This window comes from Conger conger, chromosome 2 (genome assembly GCF_963514075.1).
Source record: "Conger conger chromosome 2, fConCon1.1, whole genome shotgun sequence".
Classification (NCBI taxonomy): Eukaryota; Metazoa; Chordata; class Actinopteri; order Anguilliformes; family Congridae; genus Conger; species Conger conger.
The window spans coordinates 5,370,938-5,393,079 of NC_083761.1; the positions used below are offsets into that span (position 1 = coordinate 5,370,938).

At 50.2% G+C, this 22,142-nt stretch overlaps 1 protein-coding gene across 1 annotated transcript in view; it reads right to left on the minus strand.

The window, feature by feature from the left end:
* Positions 1-1,893: 1,893 nt before the first annotated feature.
* Positions 1,894-22,142, minus strand: part of LOC133114242 (lysosomal-trafficking regulator-like) — a 105,174-nt gene continuing 84,925 nt past the window's right edge. Inside the window, 21 exon segments of the mRNA XM_061223451.1 lie at positions 1,894-2,155; positions 2,947-3,018; positions 4,598-4,754; positions 5,363-5,460; positions 6,106-6,245; positions 8,191-8,289; positions 9,604-9,740; positions 11,018-11,207; positions 12,527-12,757; positions 13,534-13,751; positions 14,205-14,345; positions 15,870-16,026; positions 16,625-16,691; positions 16,956-17,200; positions 18,094-18,246; positions 18,473-18,528; positions 18,694-18,755; positions 18,860-18,956; positions 19,633-19,778; positions 21,008-21,196; positions 21,479-21,555. Coding sequence (XP_061079435.1) covers positions 2,017-2,155; positions 2,947-3,018; positions 4,598-4,754; positions 5,363-5,460; positions 6,106-6,245; positions 8,191-8,289; positions 9,604-9,740; positions 11,018-11,207; positions 12,527-12,757; positions 13,534-13,751; positions 14,205-14,345; positions 15,870-16,026; positions 16,625-16,691; positions 16,956-17,200; positions 18,094-18,246; positions 18,473-18,528; positions 18,694-18,755; positions 18,860-18,956; positions 19,633-19,778; positions 21,008-21,196; positions 21,479-21,555 — 2,871 coding nt within the window. The 3' untranslated portion in view covers positions 1,894-2,016.

A 22,142-nucleotide genomic window follows, 5' to 3' on the forward strand; every position in this document is an offset into this window, starting at 1 on the left:
CCTGTAGAGATTAGCATACATTCAATCCAAGCCACTTGCTTTCAAAGCGAAGGCTCTCTCAGGGTTACCTCGGCTAGATTTCTGACCAGATAGTTTCTCTCGGCTGAAAGACCGCCGTCATCTTGCGCGGGGAACGATCTGATCAAACAGGTAAACTAAGATCACAAATACGTGACCGGAATGTTCCCAACTGAACATTCTAATGCTGATGTAATAATCGCAAGTTCTAGAACACTGTCTTCTGAAATTCTGAAAAAACATTCTGGAAAAAAAAAAAAAAAAAAAGGGGGGGGGGGGTCAGTCACCCACCCAGTGGAAAAACAAAACACACACACACACGCCTGTTTGGTCCATACCCTTGCAGAAAACAGAACTCCTGAAGATTAGAATAGCAAGTGGCGGAAAAGTCAGTCTGCCAGTCTGCACTATCGTCATCTTTGAGTGATCAAATCACCCTGCGACAAGGGAACATGGGAAGGATTTCCATACACTTTTTTCAATTTATATTTCAACATTTTTTTTGTTGCCATTTTGCAGAGCAAGTGTGTTACTGAATGCAGATGTGACACGTTAATACAGGAATACAGGTATGGGCATGTAGGTAGCAGCATGAAGGGCAATTCATATATTTTTTAAATTATGGAAAAAATAAATAAGATAAATCACAGGAGTGTTGTCAATCAGCAGGAGGAGAGAGAGGGAAAGAGAGAGAGCGGGAGGGAAAGGGAGAGAGAAAGAAAGAGTTGTTAGCCCTCCAGCCAGTATTGGAGGTGTAATCCTGCCTTGGTGTGTGTGTGTGACCCAGGAACCCTCTGATTCACCAGAAAAAACACGCAACACCACCCACCAGCAGGGGGCGCTGTGTAAACCCCCCGCTGCGAATAATCCAGCCCTTCAAGCATGAACACACCGCAGCCTCATTTCATTGGCTGAAGCCGGAGAATGCATCCTGCTGGAGGTGTGAAAGGGAAGGAGGATGAAGATGATGATGATGATAATAGACGCTGGTCAGAGGCGTGGAGACACAGGGGAGAGAGAGAGAGGCTTATTTATACACTGCATGACACCTCGCTCGCCCCCCCCTCCTCCCCCCGAAACAGTGCCTCCATGCAGAGTCCCCACGCCAGGCACCGCGGGGGAGGACAGGGTCAGAGAACACAGAGAAACGACAGGGGGGTGGGGCAGACAGCTTGTGTCCATCATTAATAATGAACGGCGCGGCGACTGACGGTTGAGCGGCACAAAATGGCAGCGCGAGGCCGGCAACCGTCCCGCTCGTTTGGTCTCCAAGGCAACCGTAGTCCAGCGCACCGCCGGTCACGTGATGCGACGCGATGAGGAACGGCCAATCGGCAGGCTCAGTCTGGCGAAACGACGCGGCTCCTCATTGGGAGAACCCCCGTTTTCAGGGGGGAGCGGAGGAGATGTCGAGAACGGGGTGTGGCCAAAAAACTAAAACCCCGCCCCCCCCCTGTGCAAGAGCCCCTCCCCATTTCAAACTTCGGGGGGGGGGGGGCGTGGCTTCTGTGTCAGTTCATAGCAGCTTAAGGTCGTACAGGAAGTACCAGCGACAAGAAAAACTACAAAACTACCAATTTCAATGGCAAAACAAACAAAAGACAAACAAACAAAAACACATATGTAAAAAAAAAAAAGAAAAAGAAAAAAGAAAAAGAATGGATGAAGACTTGCGGATCAGGTTAGAAAAGGTGCCTGTATCAGTTCGAAAGGTTAAAACCAAACCAGTCCAGATGCCCCTCTTCACAAATCGCCAAACCTACCCCTTTCCCCAGTCCCATTCTCACTCTCACACACACACACAAAATCAAATAAACAAAAAAAAAGAAAAAAGGTATTTTCTCATCTCATCGCTCAGGATGGAGGGGAGGCTCTCGGCCCTTGGGGGCCCAGGACCGGGCGGGGCCGGGCGGGGCGGGGCAGCCCCCCGGGCGTCTGGTTCATGCTGTAGCTGGGGGCGTGGGCCCCCGGGCTGGTGGAAGCTTCCGGAAAGGCGGGTCACCCGGCGGCGTAGCTGCTGAGGAAGGAGTAGAACATGGGCAGCTTCATGCGCTGCTGGTCCCGCCGGCACCACGCCATCACCGTGCCCTCGCTGTTCGCCGTGTAGAGGTGGTGCCCGTCGCACGAGTACGTCAGGCTGCGGAGACGCACGCAGGGGGAGGAACGCACGCTCAGTAACGCACGTCTCCGACGGCACAACGAGGCTTTTAACAAACGATTTTAACAGATCTCTCATTTCACCACAATTCCATTCAATACATTACATTAGACTAAGCAGGAGACAGCCCCCCCCCTGGAGCAATGCAGGGTTAAGGGCCTTGCTCAAGGGCCCAACGGCTGTGCGGATCTCATTGTAGCGACACTGGGATTTGAACCACTGACCTTGTGGGTCCCAGTCATGATTTGAACCACTGACCTTGTGGGTCCCAGTCATTTACCTTAACCACTACGCTACGCTACAGGCTACCCAATATATATTCAATTATATTGAGATGCTTCAATCCATTTCATTATGATATGATTCAATCCATTGATATGATTCAATCCGTTTCAGAAATGTATACATAAAAATACACTGAATACAAACTGCTGAAACTGAGGAAACCATACTCCCTATTGGTGGAATCAAAACAAAGCAATTATTTTCATGAAGTGCCATATTCAAGTCTTATCGAGATTGTTCGTTTAAATCGACGGTAATCAGCCCTAACATTTCACGTCGATGCAGTCGACGTGCCACTTTAAGATCACGATGCATCGACGCGTTTCTACACGCCTGATATCCACGGCCGCGCTGTAATTAACAGGCCCCTCAGCGCGTGAGCCTCGTTAGCGCAGGAAGGCGTGTGCGGTAGAGGGGTACAGGGGTCCCTCAGACGAGGGGTCGCAGCAGAGGGGGGGGGGGGGGGGGAGCGCTACCAGGCCTACCTGACGATGGGCTTGTTGGATTTGGGGAAGGTGATGTCCCTCACAGGCTTCAGATCCCACGTGCTCCACAGCCTGCGGGAGGGACAGGGGGTTTGAGAATTCAAAATAAATAACGAGACGGACACGGACGCATTCTCCACATGCCGACGCCCCTGCGGAACGACTCCGGTGCCAGTCTGTGCGTTTCCAGAGGAAATACCACAAATTACAGCCACACCTCTCTCCCCCTCTCATTACGGAAGCCAGCGGAAGAACACCACGCACAACAATGGAGTCCTCATTATCTCTCGCGCGCTGACCAAGTCTATTTTTGGGCTGAGAGAGAGAGAGAGACAGGAAGAAACAAAGAGGGAGGGAAAGAGAGGGGGAAAGACAGGGAGAGATGGGAGAGAAAGAGAGAGGGAGAGATGGAGAAAGAGAGGAAGGTGGGGATAGAAATAGAGAAACGGAGAGGGGATAGAGGGAGGAGACAGAGATAGAGGGAGATAGAGGGAGCAAGAGAGAGGGGGAGGGGGGAAGAGAAACAGAAGGAGAGGGAGAGGGAGAAATAGAGAGGAGATGGAGAGAGGGCGAGTGAGATCGAGGGAGGGTGGGCAAGAAAAGGGGAGATGGAGAGGAAGAGGTTGATGGTCTCTTGGACAGCGTTTTCACTGGACAGCTTTTCTGTTTATTTTAAACACTGAGAGTGTTAATAATTCACTGGCCGGTGAGAACAGGCCGCGCCCCGCCCGCCCGGTCCTCGTTGACGAGGTCGCCCGTCTCCGGCGTGACTCAGGCGGCGTTTGAAACGCTAATTACCGCCGTCTAATTAAATCTGCGGGAAACAAAGGACCCGTCGCATCCCAAGGACCGGCGGCGGCGAATCGTGTCCTCACTTAAAAGCCTCTCTGTCGTTTTTTACGCAAAACGCAAAACTAAAAAGAGGAACCGTCATTCAACTCGATGACTAAGTAGTACATTTATGCAGCTCCCGTTGTTGGGAGCAGGTTAAGTTAGCTACCGTGGGCGCCTGTCGAAAAATTCCATTTTTCCTTCAAGGTAATGTATGCTGTTAGAGAACAAAGGCGATGTGAGTTTTAACGGCCCGTTTTTTTTAAATACACCGTTTCTAACATTCACGAGAACGATGTATTCAGTATTCAGATCCAGAAAACTTTATTTTTCAGTTACGAACTTCATGTCTGGGAGGCATTCAAGACAGTTACAAACACCATAAAATAAACATAACACTGATTAAAACCCGCTGTATGTGTAACGTCAGATATCATCATTTCCTTTCCTCTCATTATAAATAAGTATAGCGTACAAGATACGTAGCTACTAACTCATAAGGTTGTTCTAGCCTGGTTATCTGCACTGCTGAATGCTTAAATGTCACATAAATCTTAGGGTCGGTACTGGAATCAGGTAAAAAAAATATTGTTACGCCATTTTGACCGTTTCATTTGATTGAACTATGATTGATTGAACTATGAATAACACTCAAAATGCCCGTGAAATCCCTCCACATTACGGACGATTATACTTACTTTATTCATGCCATAAAATTTTTTACATTTTGGTACACTGTTGGCAATGTAATATTTAGAAGATGTATTTGACCCAGGTGTGCCCAGGTGTGCAGTAGAAAGGGGGGGCGGGGCGTTCTCACCTGACCACGCCGTTCTCCAGACCCCCGGCGATGACGTTGACCGACACCCCCTCCGGCTGATTGGAGAAGGCCACCGAGCAGATGATCTCCCTGCAGTGGACGTGACCAATCAGGTCGCCGTTCACCGTCCACAGTCTCAGGTCACTGCCCCCGCCCACTGTAACGCAGGTAGAACAACACGCTCCCACGTTATCGCTCCGAAAGCCTCGGGTGGCGTCTCCGCTATGTTCAGGAGGTACGGCGGTCTCCTGGCAACAGGGGAGTTGCTGGTTTGACTCCTGGCAATAGGGGAGTTGCTGGTTTGACTCCTGGCCCTCCAGACTAAAACACGTGCAAGTCTCCTTTGTGCAAGACGCCTAACCACCTGCGCTAATGGGTTAAACACTATATAGTATTTACTTTATAGTATTTTATAAGGTGTCCCTATATAGTAGGCCAAGGTGCTTGACTGGGACCTGGAATGTTGGTGGTTCAAGCCCCGGTGTTGCCACAGTAAGATCAATGCAGCCGTTGGGCCCTTGAGCAAGGCCCTTAACCCCACATTGCTCCAGGGGGGGATTGTCCCCTGCTTAGTCAAATCAACTATAAGTCGCTTTGGATAAAAGCTTCAGATAAATAACTAATCTAAGGCTAAACAGAAATGGTTTAGGTTCTGGTATAGTTTTTTTGTTTTTGTTTGGGTGACCAATTCAATGATTTTCCGGAATGCAAACACTATGAGGGGTTTTCCCCCGAGGCGCGAGTACACCTGCGTGGTTTCCCCACCTGAGTCACACACAGTGGCGATGTCTCCCGTGGTTTCACTGGCAGACACGGCGGTAACAGGACTCTTGTGCCCAGTCAGGCTCTGGACATAACACAACCTACAGAGAGAGAGAGAGAGAGAGAGAGAGAGAGAGGGAGAACACAGTCAGGCTCTGGAGATAACACAACCTACAGAGAGAGAGAGAGAGAGAGAGAGAGAGAGAGGGAGAACACAGTCAGGCTCTGGAGATAACACAACCTACAGAGAGAGAGGGAGAACACAGTCAGGCTCTGGAGATAACACAACCTACAGAGAGAGAGAGAGAGAGAGAGAGAGAGAGAGAGAGAGGGAGAACACAGTCAGGCTCTGTACATAACACAACCTACATAGAGAGAGAGAGAGAGAGAGAGAGAGAGAGAGAGAGAGGGAGAACACAGTCAGGCTCTGGAGATAACACAACCTACAGAGAGACAGAGAGAGAGAGAGAACACAATCAGGCTCTGGACATAACACAACCTACAGAGAGATAGAGAGAGATAGCGAGAGAGAGAGAGAGAGAGAGAGAGAGAGAGGGAGGGAGAGAGAGAGAGAGAACACACAGTCAGGCTCTGTACATAACACAACCTACAGAGAGAGAGAGAGAGTGTGTGTGTGTGTGTGTGTGTGTGTATGTGTGTGTGTGAGTGTGTGTGTGTTATCAGGGTGGTGTACAGTGATGCTGGCTGTCATCGGGGAGGTGTAAAGGTGAGGCGCGCGCACACACCTGTTGAGGTCCCACAGGATGCAGGTCCCGTCGCGGCTGACGCTGATGAGGATGCTGTAAGGCTTGCAGACGAACAGCGCCGTCACCTCCGCCGTGTGGCCGTACAGGTGCGTCTGAGACTCCACCTCCATGTCCGAGGGCTGAGGAGAGGAACGCGCTGTCAGTCACTCAGGGGTCAGAGGTCACGGCTCTGCACGGAACGCGCTGTCAGTCACTCAGGGGTCAGAGGTCACGGCTCTGCACGGAACGCGCTGTCAGTCACTCAGGGGTCAGAGGTCACAGCTCTGCACGGAACGCGCTGTCAGTCACTCAGGGGTCAGAGGTCACAGACCGTGTACCAAACCGCTTCCTAACCAGTGTCCTAAAAACATGTACTGCCTACTAAACAGGCTGCCTATTGTTCAGTATGTATATTTTAGTACACAACGTGCTCCTGAATACAGGCAGTGTCCGAAACGGCTTACTTGCTGACTATCGAGTACATTGGATGAGAAAGTTTTGAAGGTGAAATTTTCTGTAAATGTAGTGTTTAAAATTCCCGGATCATATGCTAATGTCTGGAGTCCATTCGCGAGCGAACTTTTCAGCAAGTAAACCATATCCTATTTTTGAGGATACAGTAGTTAAAAGTTTGTTTCGGGCAGACTCAGAGTAATCCTGCAAATACATTCAGTATATCATCAATTTTGCCTCCTTAACTTTCTCATCCTGGCTACTCAACTTATACACTCAATAGTAGGCAAGTAAGCGGTGTCGGACGCGGCCCGCGATCCCACATCCTGCCGGTTCCGGGCGCGTTGCGGAGACTTGGCCCCCGTCTGAAAGGGGCAGGCAGGGACTGGCAGCCTCCGCAGCTCTCTGCCACGCGTGATTGCAGGGGTGTTGTGTGCAGCCCTGTTATTGGGGCGTAATTACCCAGCCTCAATGAGCTAATGCGCTGTTTACAGCAACACCAGTCACTCCCCGACGGGGCCGCGGAGCAGCGATCACATGGGGGGGACGGGGGCGGTCTTCATCCACGCGTCACAAACTTATCGATCAGCACAGAGGCCAGATTCATTGTCTAATTAATTATCTAATTACATATAAAGGCCCACACGCATGTTTTTCGGCTTTTCGTACCATCCTGTAGCTTTAGATTTGTGTTGCATACTGATTCAAGTAAAACCATTGCAATTTTGGCAGAAGTAGGCTATTTTTCCTAGCCGTTTGTAAAATGATGTACGTTTTTGAATAATTATCGGAGTAATGTTGCTGAATGTTAACGCAGAGCTGACCACAGGAGGCAGAGGGGCAGGAGGAATTGGGCTGTGGGGGCGGGGTTAGGGACAGCCTACATCACTGCTCTCTGTGTGAACGTTTTTGCGGATGTTTTAGTACTAAAATACTAAATACTGAAACCAGGAAGAGAATGCGAATGCGTGTGGGCCTTCAAGAACAGAAGTCAGGATGAGATCCGGTAATTAATTGATTTTGCTTAAACCAATGAACTTTGGCTTTGTGTCCTATACAGCACACAAGTGCTGGTTCACTGTGAACTAAATTAAGGACAGCATTAAGTTAGGTTTCAGCTCATCTTTAAAAGGGAAGCATTCAGATCGATCGCCACTGAAGCTTGGCGTTTCCAGTCTGACACACAGGAACAGGAAGAAGGCAGCCCTGGAAGACGCCGGCGGGAGGCGGTGGAAGCCCTTTTCGCGTTTCACTAACAACCTCTGCCCCTGCAACACGGCCTGTAGCGTAGTGGTTAAGGTAAATGACTGGGACACCCAAGGTCAGTGGTTCTAATCCCGGGGTAGCCACAATAAGATCCGCACAGCCGCTGGGTCCTTGAGCAAGGCTCTGCATTGCTCCAGGGGAGGATTGTCTCCTGCTTAGTCTAATCAACTGTACGTCGCTCTGGATAAGAGCGTCTGCCAAATGCCTGTAATGTAATGTAATGTAATGTAACACCCGTCAAACCCCCCGAATGCATTCACGACAGACGGCTCCAAGCGGCCCCCGCTGGCCCCGCTGGTGATGCGGACAGGGGGCGGGGCGTGGTTGCCAGGGGAAACGCGGGCGCGCGCGGTCATTGGTCCGTACCGTGGTGTCGGTGAAGCGGCAGCTGTAGGCTGTGATGACGCCGCACCTGCTGCCCGTGAACAGCTGGCAGCTGTCCGGCACCCAGGCACAACTGCTCACCTGCGAAAACGCGCCAGAGCGGGGGACAGGTTAGCGCGGCGCGACCTCTGACACAGGAAGTACAAACGAAAGGGCAGCACAGAGGGCAACGACTCCTGGGGTCTCGTTCCAATCGCTTATTTATTTTTTTCTTTTTCCATCTATTTTTATCTACTAGCTCCACCCATGGGGAGAGGCCAGGAAAAGTGGCAAAGAAAAAGAAGTGAAGACAGGGAAATTGAGAAAAACGTGAATTAGGCAAATGGAACGTCAGTTTGAAGCCACGTCAGTTACAGACGTGGCAGATGGGGAGAGGTGGATCCACAGGCTGATCGTTTACACGTCAAGCTTCCCAAAATATTACATACTTCCGCAAGGGATGTGCCGATGTTTTCTTGCTAACTTCTACTTCTAGCTCCTAGCAGGTACGTTCAGCGGGTTGGAATGTCCTTAAAGATGGCGGACTTTGATCGATTTTCCGGGTCAGGAGCGAGTAAAAGGTAACAGAGGAGAAAGAGCGATTGGAAAGACCCCCAGGTGTTAGTAACAGTGGACAGGTGTGAGAAACGTCATCGGGTTTACGAACACAAGGCGCTGGGACTCCCCTGGGCGAGAATAAAACTGCAGACACAGCATATTTCAGCTCATGGCATTCCCTCTCTTTTTTGTTTTGCTGTCGTTTCGCTTTTTTTCCTGTATTGCACCTGAAATAACTTCCTCTGCGCTTCCTGTGTGTGCGCCTGCCTGTTCCATCAGTAGGCGATGTGTGACTCCAGTGTGTTTATATATCTTCACTGAGAACAATAACCACAGTTTAGGGCAGTGGTAACCAACCCTGTCCCTGGAGATCTACCATCCTGTAGGTTTTCATGGCAACCCTAATTTGGCACACCTGACTCAGCTAATTAGCAGCTGAAGAAGATCTCCAGCTGTTGAATGAGGTGTGCTTTGTTAGGGTTGTAGCGAAAACCTACAGCACGGTAGGTCTCCAGGAACAGGGTTGGGCAGCCCTGCTCTAGCTGTTGAATGAGGTGTGCTTTGGTTAGGGTTGGAGTGAAAACCTACGGGACGGTAGATCTCCAGGAACAGGGACAACGACCACAATGACCACAGTTTGGGGCGACAATCGGACTTTCGGAAACGTTCCGCAATAAAAACTACAAACTGGCCTTAATGCATTTCGGTGAAATCATTTTACCACCCCTCTAACCTCAATTCAATTGCCAGTATATAACAGAATGAACAACATGACAACTGCTGACTAGCAAGGATGGTTCAGACGTCAAAACAGAGCAAAAAAAAAAACTCAATTTCCCATGATGCCGCGGGGCTGACCTGGTGCAGCTGGGAGCTCTGGATGAAGCTGATTGGCGGCTCACTCTGCTTGCTCTTCAGCCGGAGCATGTTGTCGGCGTAGCCCCAGCTCAGGATGGCCGACCACTGGATGTCCGTGCTGTGCATGCTCCGTACGCCTGCGGACACGGATTACAACTTTATCCGCCGTTTAAAAGCTGTGACCCTGTAAGTCCCGAGCCCAATATGAAGTGGCGACACCAAAAAATCTCAAGGGGCTTTGGGCTTTGGTCGAGAAAAATGAGTCGTTTTAATCAGGGCTCACAACAATACTATTGGTTAAGGTCGTGAAGTCGTGAAGTGCCGTACAGTACTCGCACTCACAGTGCCATATATGGAACTCCAAACCATAGCCATAGCTCATCACCAATATTTGATCTATTGTTCAACGCTATAACATTTGAACTAAAGCTCAACAAAATAATACTTTATCGACTGTTCGATGCTGTAACATTTTAACATAGCTCAACACTAACATTTTATCATAGCTCAACACTAACATTTTAACTAAAGCTCAACATTTTAATATTTGATCTATTATTCAACGCTATAGCGTTTCAACTATAGCTGAAGACTAATATTTTAACTATTGTTCAACACTATAACATTTCAACTACAGCTCAACACTCCAACTAAAAATAAAAGATTTTAACCACCTGACCAACTCAAAGATTTGCAACTATCGGTCAAGATTGTAAACATGGGTCAGTTTAGCATTTAAACTGTAGGTCAACGCAAAAATTTTGCCTGTTCGTCAAGGCCATAAAATTTTGACTGGAGGCCATCACTAACATTTCACACTAACATGCAGCACTAAGGTTCTGAAAGCAGGTCAGCACCCTGACATTTTGACTGTAGGTCAACATTAACATTTTTATGGTAATGTTGCTGCTAATATTTTTACTGAAGGTAAAAACACTGTGCTCTTTTTGTGAACTGAAATGCAGAATTGCATAGAATGAGTATGTATGCAACGTGTCTATTAGCCTACACACCATAGATGTACTCTTTGAACAGACTTTCAATAGAGCTGGACTAGAGCTTATCCAATAACTGGGAACTAAGCGTACACAGCGTACCAAATCCAGCTCCAGTGTGGAGCCATCTGATTGGTCAGACTGGCCGTCAGTCAGCAGCATGTACTGCTGTGATTGGTCAGTGCGGGTGCCTTGCGCTTTGCAGACTTTCAATACACGTGGAAAAGAGCTAGTCAGCTAAGCTGGAGGTGAGCGAATATAGCAGTACTGAATCCAGCTTGTGTAATTGGCCAGACTGGGTGTCAGTCAGCAGCAGACTCTGTTGCGATTGGTCAGCCAGCAGCAGGTACTCTGTTGTGATTGGTCGGTGCGGGTGTCAGTCCGCAGCAGACTCTGTCGTGATTGGTCGGTGCGGGTACCTTGCTCCTTGCTGTAGATCATCATGAGGCAGAAGTTGCGGGACAGGCCGCAGACGGCGCGGGTGGGCAGGGCCAGCAGGGACCCGAACCTCTCCCCGTGGGGCTGGCTGAAGCACACCACAGGGTCCGGGGAGCTGGGGGAGCCCACGTACTCCCCCCACTTCAGACCTTTTATCCAGGGCAGGGGGCTCTGTCAGAGACCGGGGGGAGAAATGTCAGGACACGGCAACCCCGTCGCTCCCTGATCTGAGGCAGAAACCCCTTTAGAGCGTCTACATCACAGCTGAGCCACACATCCAAATACTTTAAACCTTTGGCGTGTCTACATCAGAGACACAACCACAATACTTTAACCCTTTAGCGTGTCTACATCAGAGCCACAACCACAATACTTTAACCCTTTAGCGTGTCTACATCAGAGCTGAGTCACATATCCAAATACTTTAACCCTTTAGAGTGTCTACATCAGAGCTGAGCCACACATCCAAATACTTTAACCCTTTAGCGTGTCTACATGAGAGCCACAACCACAATACTTTAACCCTTTAGAGTGTCTACATCAGAGCTGAGCCACATATCCAAATACTTTAACCCTTTAGCGTGTCTACATCAGAGCCACAACCACAATACTTTAACCCTTTAGCGTGTCTACATCAGAGCCACAACCACAATACTTTAACCCTTTAGCGTGTCTACATCAGAGCTGAGTCACATATCCAAATACTTTAACCCTTTAGAGTGTCTACATCAGAGCTGAGCCACACATCCAAATACTTTAACCCTTTAGCGTGTCTACATGAGAGCCACAACCACAATACTTTAACCCTTTAGCGTGTCTACATCAGAGCTGAGTCACATATCCAAATACTTTAACCCTTTAGCGTGTCTACATCAGAGCCACAACCACAATACTTTAACCCTTTAGCGTGTCTACATCAGAGCTGAGCCACACATCCAAATACTTTAACCCTTCAGAAATCCGAAACACAAAACCAAACACCATGACATAACATAATGACAAGAACAGGCCATTCAGCTCAGTAATATACTCACCGTTCCCTACCACTAAACCGCACCTAACTCTTAGTTTACCGAGAGTACCTTAGTTTACCCAGGCCGGATAAAGTTTACCTCTATCAAGCCTGGTCTTGAAAACCCCTCAGCGGTTACAGTACCCCCAAACAGCAACAGTCCTGCAGAATAATGGCTGGCCTGTAGCGTGGTGGTTAAGGTAAATGACTGGGACCCGCAAGGTCAATGGTTCTAATCCCGGTGTAGCAGCAATAAGATCTGCACAGCCGTCGGGCCCTTGAGCAAGGCCCTTAACCCTGCACTGCTCCAGGGGAGGATTGTCTCCTGCTCAGTCTAATCAACTGTACGTCGCTCTGGATAAGAGCGTCTGCCAAAATGCCAATAATGTAATTTAATGTAATGTAATGTAATGTAATGTAATACAGATGCAGCATCCGACAGTAACACAGAAACACGCGGTCGTCAGGGGGTACGCACCGGGTACACCACCTCCTTGGCGTGCTCCCGGGTCTCCCGGAAGGCCAGCTGCACCAGGAGGCCCATGGCGGCGGGGAGCTCCCCCTCCATGAGGAGGCGCGGGCCGGCCCGGCTCATGTGGGAGGCGCTGAAGAGCTGCCGCGGCGTCTGGCCGTACGTCTTTATCATCGTCTCCAGGGCCCGCCTCTGCACCGGGTCCTCCACCGCCGACACGTCCACGCCGAAGTATGTCTGAGAGGGAGAGGAGAGGGGTTTAACTTTATGTACCTTAAAGTGCGTCTGAGAGGGAGGAGAGGGGTTTAACTTTATATACCCCAAAGTGCGTCTGAGAACGAGAGGAGAGGGGTTTAACTTTATATACCTTAAAGTGCGTCTGAGAGAGAGGGGTTTAACTTTATATACCTTAAAGTGCGTCTGAGAACAAGAGGAGAGGGGTTTAACTTTTGGAAAATGTTATAAAATAACCATCAGTAATCAGTTGTATGATCAGGTCAGGTCAGTCAGGTCATGGCCAATAAACGGTCAGGTTACAGTTAGTAAGCGGTCACATGGTCAAATCACCGTCAGCCATTGGTCAGATCACAGTCATGAAGTAGTTACATGATCAAATCACTGTCAGCCATTGGTCAGATCATGGTCATGAAGCAGTAACGTGGTCAGCCATTGGTCAGATCATGGTCATGAAGCAGTCACATGGTCAGATCACAGTCAGCCATTGGTCAGATCATGGTCATGAAGCAGTAACGTGGTCAGCCATTGGTCAGATAATGGTCATGAAGCAGTCACATGGTCAGATCACAGTCAGCCATTGGTCAGATCATGGTCATGAAGCAGTAACGTGGTCAGCCATTGGTCAGAGCATGGTCATGAAGCAGTAACGTGGTCAGCCATTGGTCAGATCATGGTCATGAAGTAGTTACATGATCAGATCACAGTCAGCCATTGGTCAGATCTGGGTCATGAAGCAGTAACGTGGTCAGCCATTGGTCAGTAAGTCGCCCTCTCACCGCCGGGTGGAAGACGTTGATGGCCTGCACGGCCGCCTTGCCCTTCTGCTTGAGGCCGAAGACCAGGTCGATCCACTGGCACAGCATCTGCGAGACCTGGTCCGACTCCAGCGCCTGGCGGTGGATGAGGATGAAGAGCCGCGGATCGTTCCGGGCCCAGGGCGGCAGGTTCACGTGGTTCACCCTCTCGCTGTTCTGCCGCACGCCGAAGTCGAACCCTGGGGGGGGGGACACGGTGATCGACGGAGAGCAGGCGACCGAGACTCGACCAGACTACGCTGGGTCAAGTACGTACTTTAAACACTCTTTAAAAAACGGTCAAAATGCCTGTGAAATTCTTTTCAAATGATCAGTAGTGCGCAGCAGTTTTTAAACGGAAATATAACGGTGTGGAAATCCACACCGATGAAAGAAAACATTCCGAAAATAGCCAATTGATTGGCTGTCAGCGGTTTATCATTCGCGCAGGTCGGTAAGTGATTCCAAAGATACAGTTCATCACTGTCAGTGTCGTTATAGTTGTGGTGTGTAGAACGGCATCTGCTTGAGCTGGAGTGATTTTTAAAACAACATTATTATCGTGTAGTTACAGTTATTGTTCTTGGTGAGGTGTGTGGACGGGCCCTAACCGTGAGGAGCCACACACATAATCCCTCTGTACCCAGACTCACCTTCCCTGTTGACCAGGAACTCGGGCAGGTAGAAGAACTCCGGGATCAGCTCCTTCACGTCCGTCATGGACTCGTACGAGGAGAGACGCCAGGTGGTGTTCATGGAGTGGAACGTCCGGTCCGGGATGTCGAAGCTCTGATCTGTCCAATCAGAACGCACACCGGTTAATCAAAACTCTGTCCTAGTCCAATCAGAATGGAACATGGACATTAAAAGCTCTGGCCTGGTCCATTCAGAACAGAAGATGAGATGTCAAGCTCTGGTGTAGCCCAATCAGAATGGAACTACAATATCAAAGCTTGAGTCTGGTCCAATCAGGAAGAGGGACACAGGAAATGACATCATCTGAAAAGGTTCAGCACCCAGGGGAAGCAGAAAGGCTTTTCTTAAACTGCGTTCCAGATATTTCGGAAACTCATAATTATGACCTTCCTACCAGGAAAGATTGCTGGAGCGGCCCGTTAGCTTGTAATTACGAGTCGAAAAGTCAGGAATCATTTTTCAGCTCCGAGTTGCTGAGTAGGAGGGGATGACTGGATCGGAATACACGATAACGGTGAACAACAGTTAACTCTTATGTACCTTATTATTATCATCTATTTTTAGTGTTCCCAACAAGCAGTGTTTGCTATAAAGTTCCTCAGGAAGCATCAGAGCTAGTGACAGCGTTACCAACGGTTGCTACGAAGCAGCCAATGAAACGCTCCCGGGTTGGAGTTTCGAGTTTCCGAGTTCACCCGGAACGCCGCACTGGACGGGAAGGAGAGGTGGCACAAAAAAGCGAAGCGTGTGACAGAAACAAAAGGATCAATCGATCACATTAAAGATCAAAAACTAAAGATCCTCAAACCGCACACCTTTTGAAGGCGACGCGCGTTTGTCTAGAGCAGAGAAAGGGTTCGGTGGGCTGAATGAAGTCGCAGAGGCGAACCGGACTGTAATTTCCGTGTTGCCTTTGAAGAGAATATTCCGGAAAGGGGCCAGGCTCTCTCTCCCTCCCTCCCTCCCTCCCTCTCTGTCGGGTGGGCAGGGTGCGATAGAATGGCTCTCGTTTCCTGTGAGGTGTGTCTCAGTGCTGCTAATTGAGACGAACGGTAATGATAATGGACTTCATTAACAGAACGCTTTAATCTCACCGTCTCAGAGCTCTTCTAAAAGGCGAAGGAGGAAACCCTCGGCCAGGGTGAATCTCCACACATCTTTTGAGGTGCGCGCGTGTGTGTGTGTCTGTGTGTGTGTGTGTGTGAGGGGGGTTTGGGGTTAATAAGCTGGCTAAACTGGGGGATGACTCAGTGGCAGAACAGTGACAGTCAAGGGTGGGAATTTGGTTTGGGACCCCCCACTACATTTTGTGATTAGCGCCACAGGATGTGAACTGACGACAGTGAGTCAGCACATTGGGGTATGACAGCGCTACTGGAGTTGAGCAGCCCTGGGGTAAGATCTCCTCCAGAAGCCCCCCCCCCCCCCCGACAGCTCACATCCCCACCCCCACCCTAACACTGGAATATATTAATTATTCCGCCCACCCACAGATGCAGAATCTCTCCCATAAACTCCTGGCTATGACGTCATAACACGACACACACACACACGACACACACACACACACACACGCGACTGACGAGAGACTCCCGGCGGAAGCCGGGGCCCCGCCCCCTCACCCTGATAGGCCAGGAACATCTTGGTGAAGGGCGGCATGCGGACCAGGAAGTGCAGGACGGTGCCGCTGTTGGAGTAGTGGGAGCCGTAGTGGTAGGGCTGCACGGGGGGCATGGGGTCGTCCTCCCGCACGCCCTTCCGAAACTCCTCCTCCAGGTACTGCAGCGCCCGGCGGGACAGGCAGGTCAACTCACAGCGCAGGCAGCACGTTACGCTACGTTACGTTACGTTACGTTACATTACGTTACGCTACGTTACGCTACGCTACGTTACGTTACGTTACATTACGTTACGCTACGCTACGCTACGTTACGCTACGCTACGTTACGCTACGCTACGTTACGCTACGTTACTGGCATATCCAGAGCGACGTGCAACAAGGTGCAGAGTGCAGACCCATAACCAGGGCAAGTACAATTTCACATGCTAAGAGTACAACAAACATAAGGACCAGGGGCCTATTTGATTGATCTGACAATGGGTTATGTCTAAACCTGCTTTTTATATACAGCACAATGCAATAGAATGATATACACTCACGTAGGGACAACTGTTATGCACATGAAGTAGCTTGTAGTAGTGAGTTAGTGCACACACAGTAATGTAGAGTAGCCAATCAGAACACACACAGTAATATACAGTAGCTAATCAGCACACACACAGTAATGTACAGTAGCCAATCAGCACACACACAGTAATGTACAGTAGCCAATCAGAACACACACAGTAATGTACAGTGGCGAATCGGTGCACACACCTTGTAGTTGTCCACATATCGATCCTCCTTCTCCTTAGACTGCACGGCGATGGGTTTGCTCAGGCTCCTGTCACAGGGCAGAGAACAGGAACAGGAAACTGTAAACATCCCATCCTTCCGTAACAGGTACAGTTTACCCACATAGTGACAAATCTGCTTATGCCAACCTCATCATCCCATCTTCACAAACTGAATCAAATCCTCTGACTCCAGACCTGGTATAACGTAGTATTGCCCACATTTTATGGATTAATTCTATGTAAGTTCTGTATAAAAATGATGCAATGGGCACAGCTCCACAGTGCAGAGGGGTGCAGTAGCACACAGTGACCTGTAGATGGCGGTGTCGTGCAGGTCGAGCGTCTCGCTGGCGTAGTCGCTCAGGATGAAGGGGAAGACGGGGTACTGCATCAGGTCGTTGAAGGAGCGCCCCGCGTGCTTGTTCAGGTGCGTCAGGTACTCGAAGTTTGAGATCTGGCCCGAGCCCCACAGGTGCGTCAGCGCCGTGATGTTGCCGTACTCCAGCAGGTTCGGGAGGTCAGAGGTCAGGATGTTCTGGTAGACGTCGTCCCGGAACTGTGGAGCGGACGGACAGACAGACGCAGGTGTTACTGAGTGTGGGGTAGGTGTTGCGAGAACCACCTGACTTGCTTTGCTGTTGTCAGTAGAGCGGAACTGACCTTGCAGTTGTCAGTAGTGTGAGCGTTACCTTGCTGGTGTCAGTAGTGCAACATACCTTTCTGGTGTCAGTAGCATGGTCAGCAGTAGTGTCAGTAATGTGAGTGTTACCATGCTAGTCAGTAGTGTAACAGACCTTGCTGGTGTCAGTAGCATAGTAACTAGTGTCAGTAGCATGGTGGTACTGACCTTACTGGTGTGGAAGGTGAGGAGCAGCGTCAGTAGTAGTATCAGCAGTGTGGTCAGTAGTAGTGTCAGTAGTGTTACTGACCTTGCTGGTGTTGAAAGCGAGGAGCAGGGTCAGTAGTGTCAGTAACGTGGTCAGTCGTCGTTCAGTAGCATGGGCAGTAGAGTCAGTAGCAGTGTCAGTAGTGTGGTCAGCAATGGTACTTGCCTTGCTGGTGTGGAAAGTGAGGAGCAGGGTCAGTAGTGTCAGTAGCGTGGTCAGTAGCAGTGTCAGTAGTGTGGTTAGTAGCAGTGTCAGTAGCGGTACTGACCTTGCTGGTGTGGAAGGCGAGCAGCAGGATCAGTAGTGTAGTCAGTAGCCTGGTCAGTAGTGTCAGTACCGTGGTCAGTAGTGTCAGTAGCGGTGTCAGTAGCGGTACTGACCTTGCTGGTGTGGAAGGCGAGCAGCAGGGTCAGTAGTGTAGTCAGCAGCGTGGTCAGTAGTGTCAGTAGTGGTGTCAGTAGCCGTACTGACCTTGCTGGTGTGGAAGGCGAGCAGCAGGGTCAGTAGTGTAGTCAGTAGCGTGGTCAGTAGCGTGGTCAGTAGTGTCAGTAGCGGTACTGACCTTGCTGGTGTGGAAGGCGAGGAGCAGGGTCCTCCCGTTGGTGAGGAAGATCTCCACGGCGTTGTCCCTCAGCTGCCACCAGCGCTTGTGCACCTCCTTCACCTCCTCATACGTCCAGGAGAAGGAGGCGGCCTCTGTCTCCCCGTGAGGACTCTGCACACAGCAGGGTTAGGGTGAGACACGGGGGGAGAGAGGGAGAGAGAGGGAGTGAGAGGGAGAGGGGGAGGGAGAGTGAGAGGGAGAGTGAGAGAGGGAAAGAGTGAGAGGGAGGGCAGAGGGAGAGACAAAGAGATTGAGAGAAAGAGAGAGGCAGGGAGAGAGAAAGAGGGAGGAGAGAGAGGATGGTAGAGAGAAAGAGGGAGGGAGTACGGGCTGTTACCTGACTGTCGTGGGAGTCAGCAGCATTGTCTTCAACAAAATACATCCCTGACTTTCCTGCAGAGAGAGAGAGAGAGAGAGAGAGAGAGAGAGAGAGAGAGTGAGTGAGAGAGACAGAGAGAAATTTATCACCAAATTTGCAAAGTACTGTGTAAAGTAGAGATGGCAGCACACGTGTCCTCCAGTGGTCCTCAGATCCACCCTGACGGCAGGAGGTCTTACCCAGCAGGAGCTCTCCCGAGGTCTCCCTGGAGGGGGCCACGCTGATGCACCTCCTGGTGAACCTGCCGAGAAACATGCCATCTCATCAGACTGTTCACCGCTCAACGGCCTGGTCGGGCCCCCCTGGTGGCCGTCTGCAGTACTGCAGGCTTGTGAACGGGCCTACCTGATTGGTTCGCTGGTGGCCTTGTCTTTCACAGTGGAGGAGAAGGAGGAGTGCGTTTTGTCCTCAAACAGGAAGGAGAGGGGGGCCTTCACGGGTTCTGTGGGACAGGGGGGGGGGGGGGAATCAGAGTTCAAACATCCCCAAAATAATCACGTCTTCCAATCACCTTTAAAACTCTATAACCCAGGAACGGCCAACACTTTACCTTTCCCCCTTAAAATCAACAGAATACTCAGGCCCGAGAAACCAGAGAAGATGAGATAACTGGATAAGCAACTGCTTAAACTGATCAATAAATTTAAATCAAATGAAACACGGAGGAAAGCCAGCAGATCCAGTGGCCATCCAGGACCAGGGTTCCGTGTTAAAGTTCCAAAGGCTCAGTAATTTCCACAAAACGCTTGGTTGCTTTTCGAGGAAAAACCACGTGGACGGCAACTAAGCACCTCGGTGGATCGCGGTACTCAAAGTATTCAACATCTTCCCACTGGCGTCTTTGTAACCTGGGCAACAACTTTTGCTTAGCGCACTGAACTCTATGACCCTGGGCCTACTGAGGTTGCGGTTCACATCGGGCGCAAAGCCAAGTACATCTGAGGTAGTTCTACATCGTGTGGCGGAACGATAGCGAACCGTCGCGTTAAGCCCGATTTAATACTTCTGCACTGAATCTATGCAGAGGCTACAGACGCGACGCAGAAGCTACAGACGCGACGCAGAAGCACAAATCAGGCTCTAGTTTTGGGAGCGCCCCCCTCTCCCCCCCTCCATACCCTCAGGCTTGCGGCGGTCCTTCAGCAGGTACTTGTTGGGGATGGTGAGGTAGCACCTCTGCAGCCTCCTACGCTCCCGGTTGGGCCCCTCCGTGGGGTCCAGCTGCCAGGACGTGGGGTACGAGGCCGGGTCGTACCACACCGCCCTGAAATGGGGTACCACACACTGCTGTTAGTACACACACTTATACAGAGCTAGTACAGTACTACCCTGAAACAGGGTACAACACACTGTTGTTAGTACACACTCACACCGCCCTGAAACGGGGAACAACACACTGCTGTTAGTACACACTCTTGTAGAGCTAGTACAGTACTACCCTGAAACAGGGTACAACACACTGTTGTTAGTACACACTCACACCGCCCTGAAACGGGGTACCACACATATACAGAGGACACAAACCCAAACACACCACCCTGAAAAATACACATAATCTACAAACACACTGAAACACACACACGATGTACAAATACACTGAAACACACTGCCCATTGCACCATCCAAAGCCGCCCAGAGAGCAACAACCCCGGCCCAACCTGCTCCACGCTTCAAACTGCTTACGCAGACAACAGCGCTGTTTTTACAATGGCTCCCTATGGGAACGTTTTTTATGATGAGCTGTTCACAGAGGGGCATTATAATTATTAGGTACTAAATTGAAGAACAGAGGAAAACTGCTATTCGTCTTGCAGTCGTTCCCCATCGTGCATGCACAGCAGTGCCTTGAAATTAAACGCTTCCTCTGGCTTCTCCCAGAGAGGAGCAGTGGACCTGCGTAACCGCACATCCTCATGGCCCTTCCCGGCCTCTCGTACGGCAAGGCTGGAGTGGAATAGGAGCCGATAGCTGAAATTACCACCTTTCTCCATTACCAAATGGTAAATGGTTGGCATTTATACAGCACCTTTATCGCTGTACAATTGATGCTTCTCATTCACCCATTCACACACACACACACACACACACACACACACACACACACACAACACACACACACACACTCAAACACCAATGGCGGTTGGCTGCCACGCAAGGTGTTTATATATCTTCACTGAGGACAATAACCACAGTTTAGGGCAGTGGTAACCAACCCTGTCCCTGGAGATCTACCATCCTGTAGGTTTTCATGGCAACCCTAATTTGGCACACCTGACTCAGCTAATTAGCAGCTGAAGAAGATCTCCAGCTGTTGAATGAAGTGTGCTTTGTTAGGGTTGGAGCGAAAACCTCCAGCACGGTAGGTCTCCAGGAACAGGGACAACGACACACCCAGGGAGGAATGGAACCGGCAACCCTCCGACTGCCAGACGACCGCTCTTACTGCCTGAACCAAATGTCGCTTTGCCCCCTGACCCCTGACCCCTGACCCACCGGTCGTGCGTGAGCTGCTGCTCCAGCTCCTGCCAGTGCCGGCTGCCGCTCAGCTCCACCTTGTACAGGCTGCGGATGTGCTGGATCACCTTCTTCCTCTCCATGCCCTGCCGCAGGGACACGTTCTGCGTGATGTCCGCCGCCATCTTAGAGATGTCCTTACACTTCCCCTCCAGCCTCTGCAGCAGACTGCGGGAGGGAGGGGGAGAGAGAGGGAGAGAGGGAGGGAGGGGGAGAGAGAAGGAGAGGGAGGGAGAGAGGGAAATGTTCTGTCATTGACTTTTTTTGACCAGTTGTTGCTCTTTGAAACATCTGCTTTGTCAACACAGTAAATGCCAATAAAGAAATTGAGGAGCAAAGAGAAAGTGTGAGAAATTAAATGAGAATGTAAAAAAAAAAAAGAAAATTGGGATTGGCCTTCCAAGACAGTTAATGCACACTGACCAGCTGCATGCACAGGGCGGTCAGTACCTCTTTTGGGTGTTTGCCATCTTTTTCTCCCATGATGCCTTGTTGGCGACCTCTTCCGCCTCATATCTGAGCTGCTCCTGAACAGGGTAATGACCGAGGGGGTCACACAGGGGTCATGTAACCATGACAACTTCCATCATTCATCATGCCATTCCTGGGTTTCATGTTTCTGCTTCAAGCCCGCCCCCCATCCTGGCCTATGATTGGCTATCATCACACAAGGACCACCCCTTTCTCTGCCCATGGCTGGTTATTGGACAGAGGTTGTGAAGTCCAGGGGACAAAAAGTAAAAGCCCCACCCTGTGTTTCTACCACCCATGAACGCAGTCAGCTGATTTCACTAATTAGTTCTACCTCCTGGCTCAAGAATTGTGTGAAGAAAGGTGCAACCTTCACACTAACCCAGTTGGCTATTGGCCATCTATCCTGGCTATCTACCCATGGCTGGTTATTGGATAGGTTCCGCCCCCTCTATAAATATGGCTGGCTATTGGTCAGGCTCCACCCCCTCTCTACCCAAGGCTGGTTATTGGACCTTGGAGCATGCCCAGCCCCCTGAGGACACACACTACACACTACACACCACTCACACACACACACACACACACACACACACACACACACAAACGTACACACACACTACACACACTCACACTCACACTC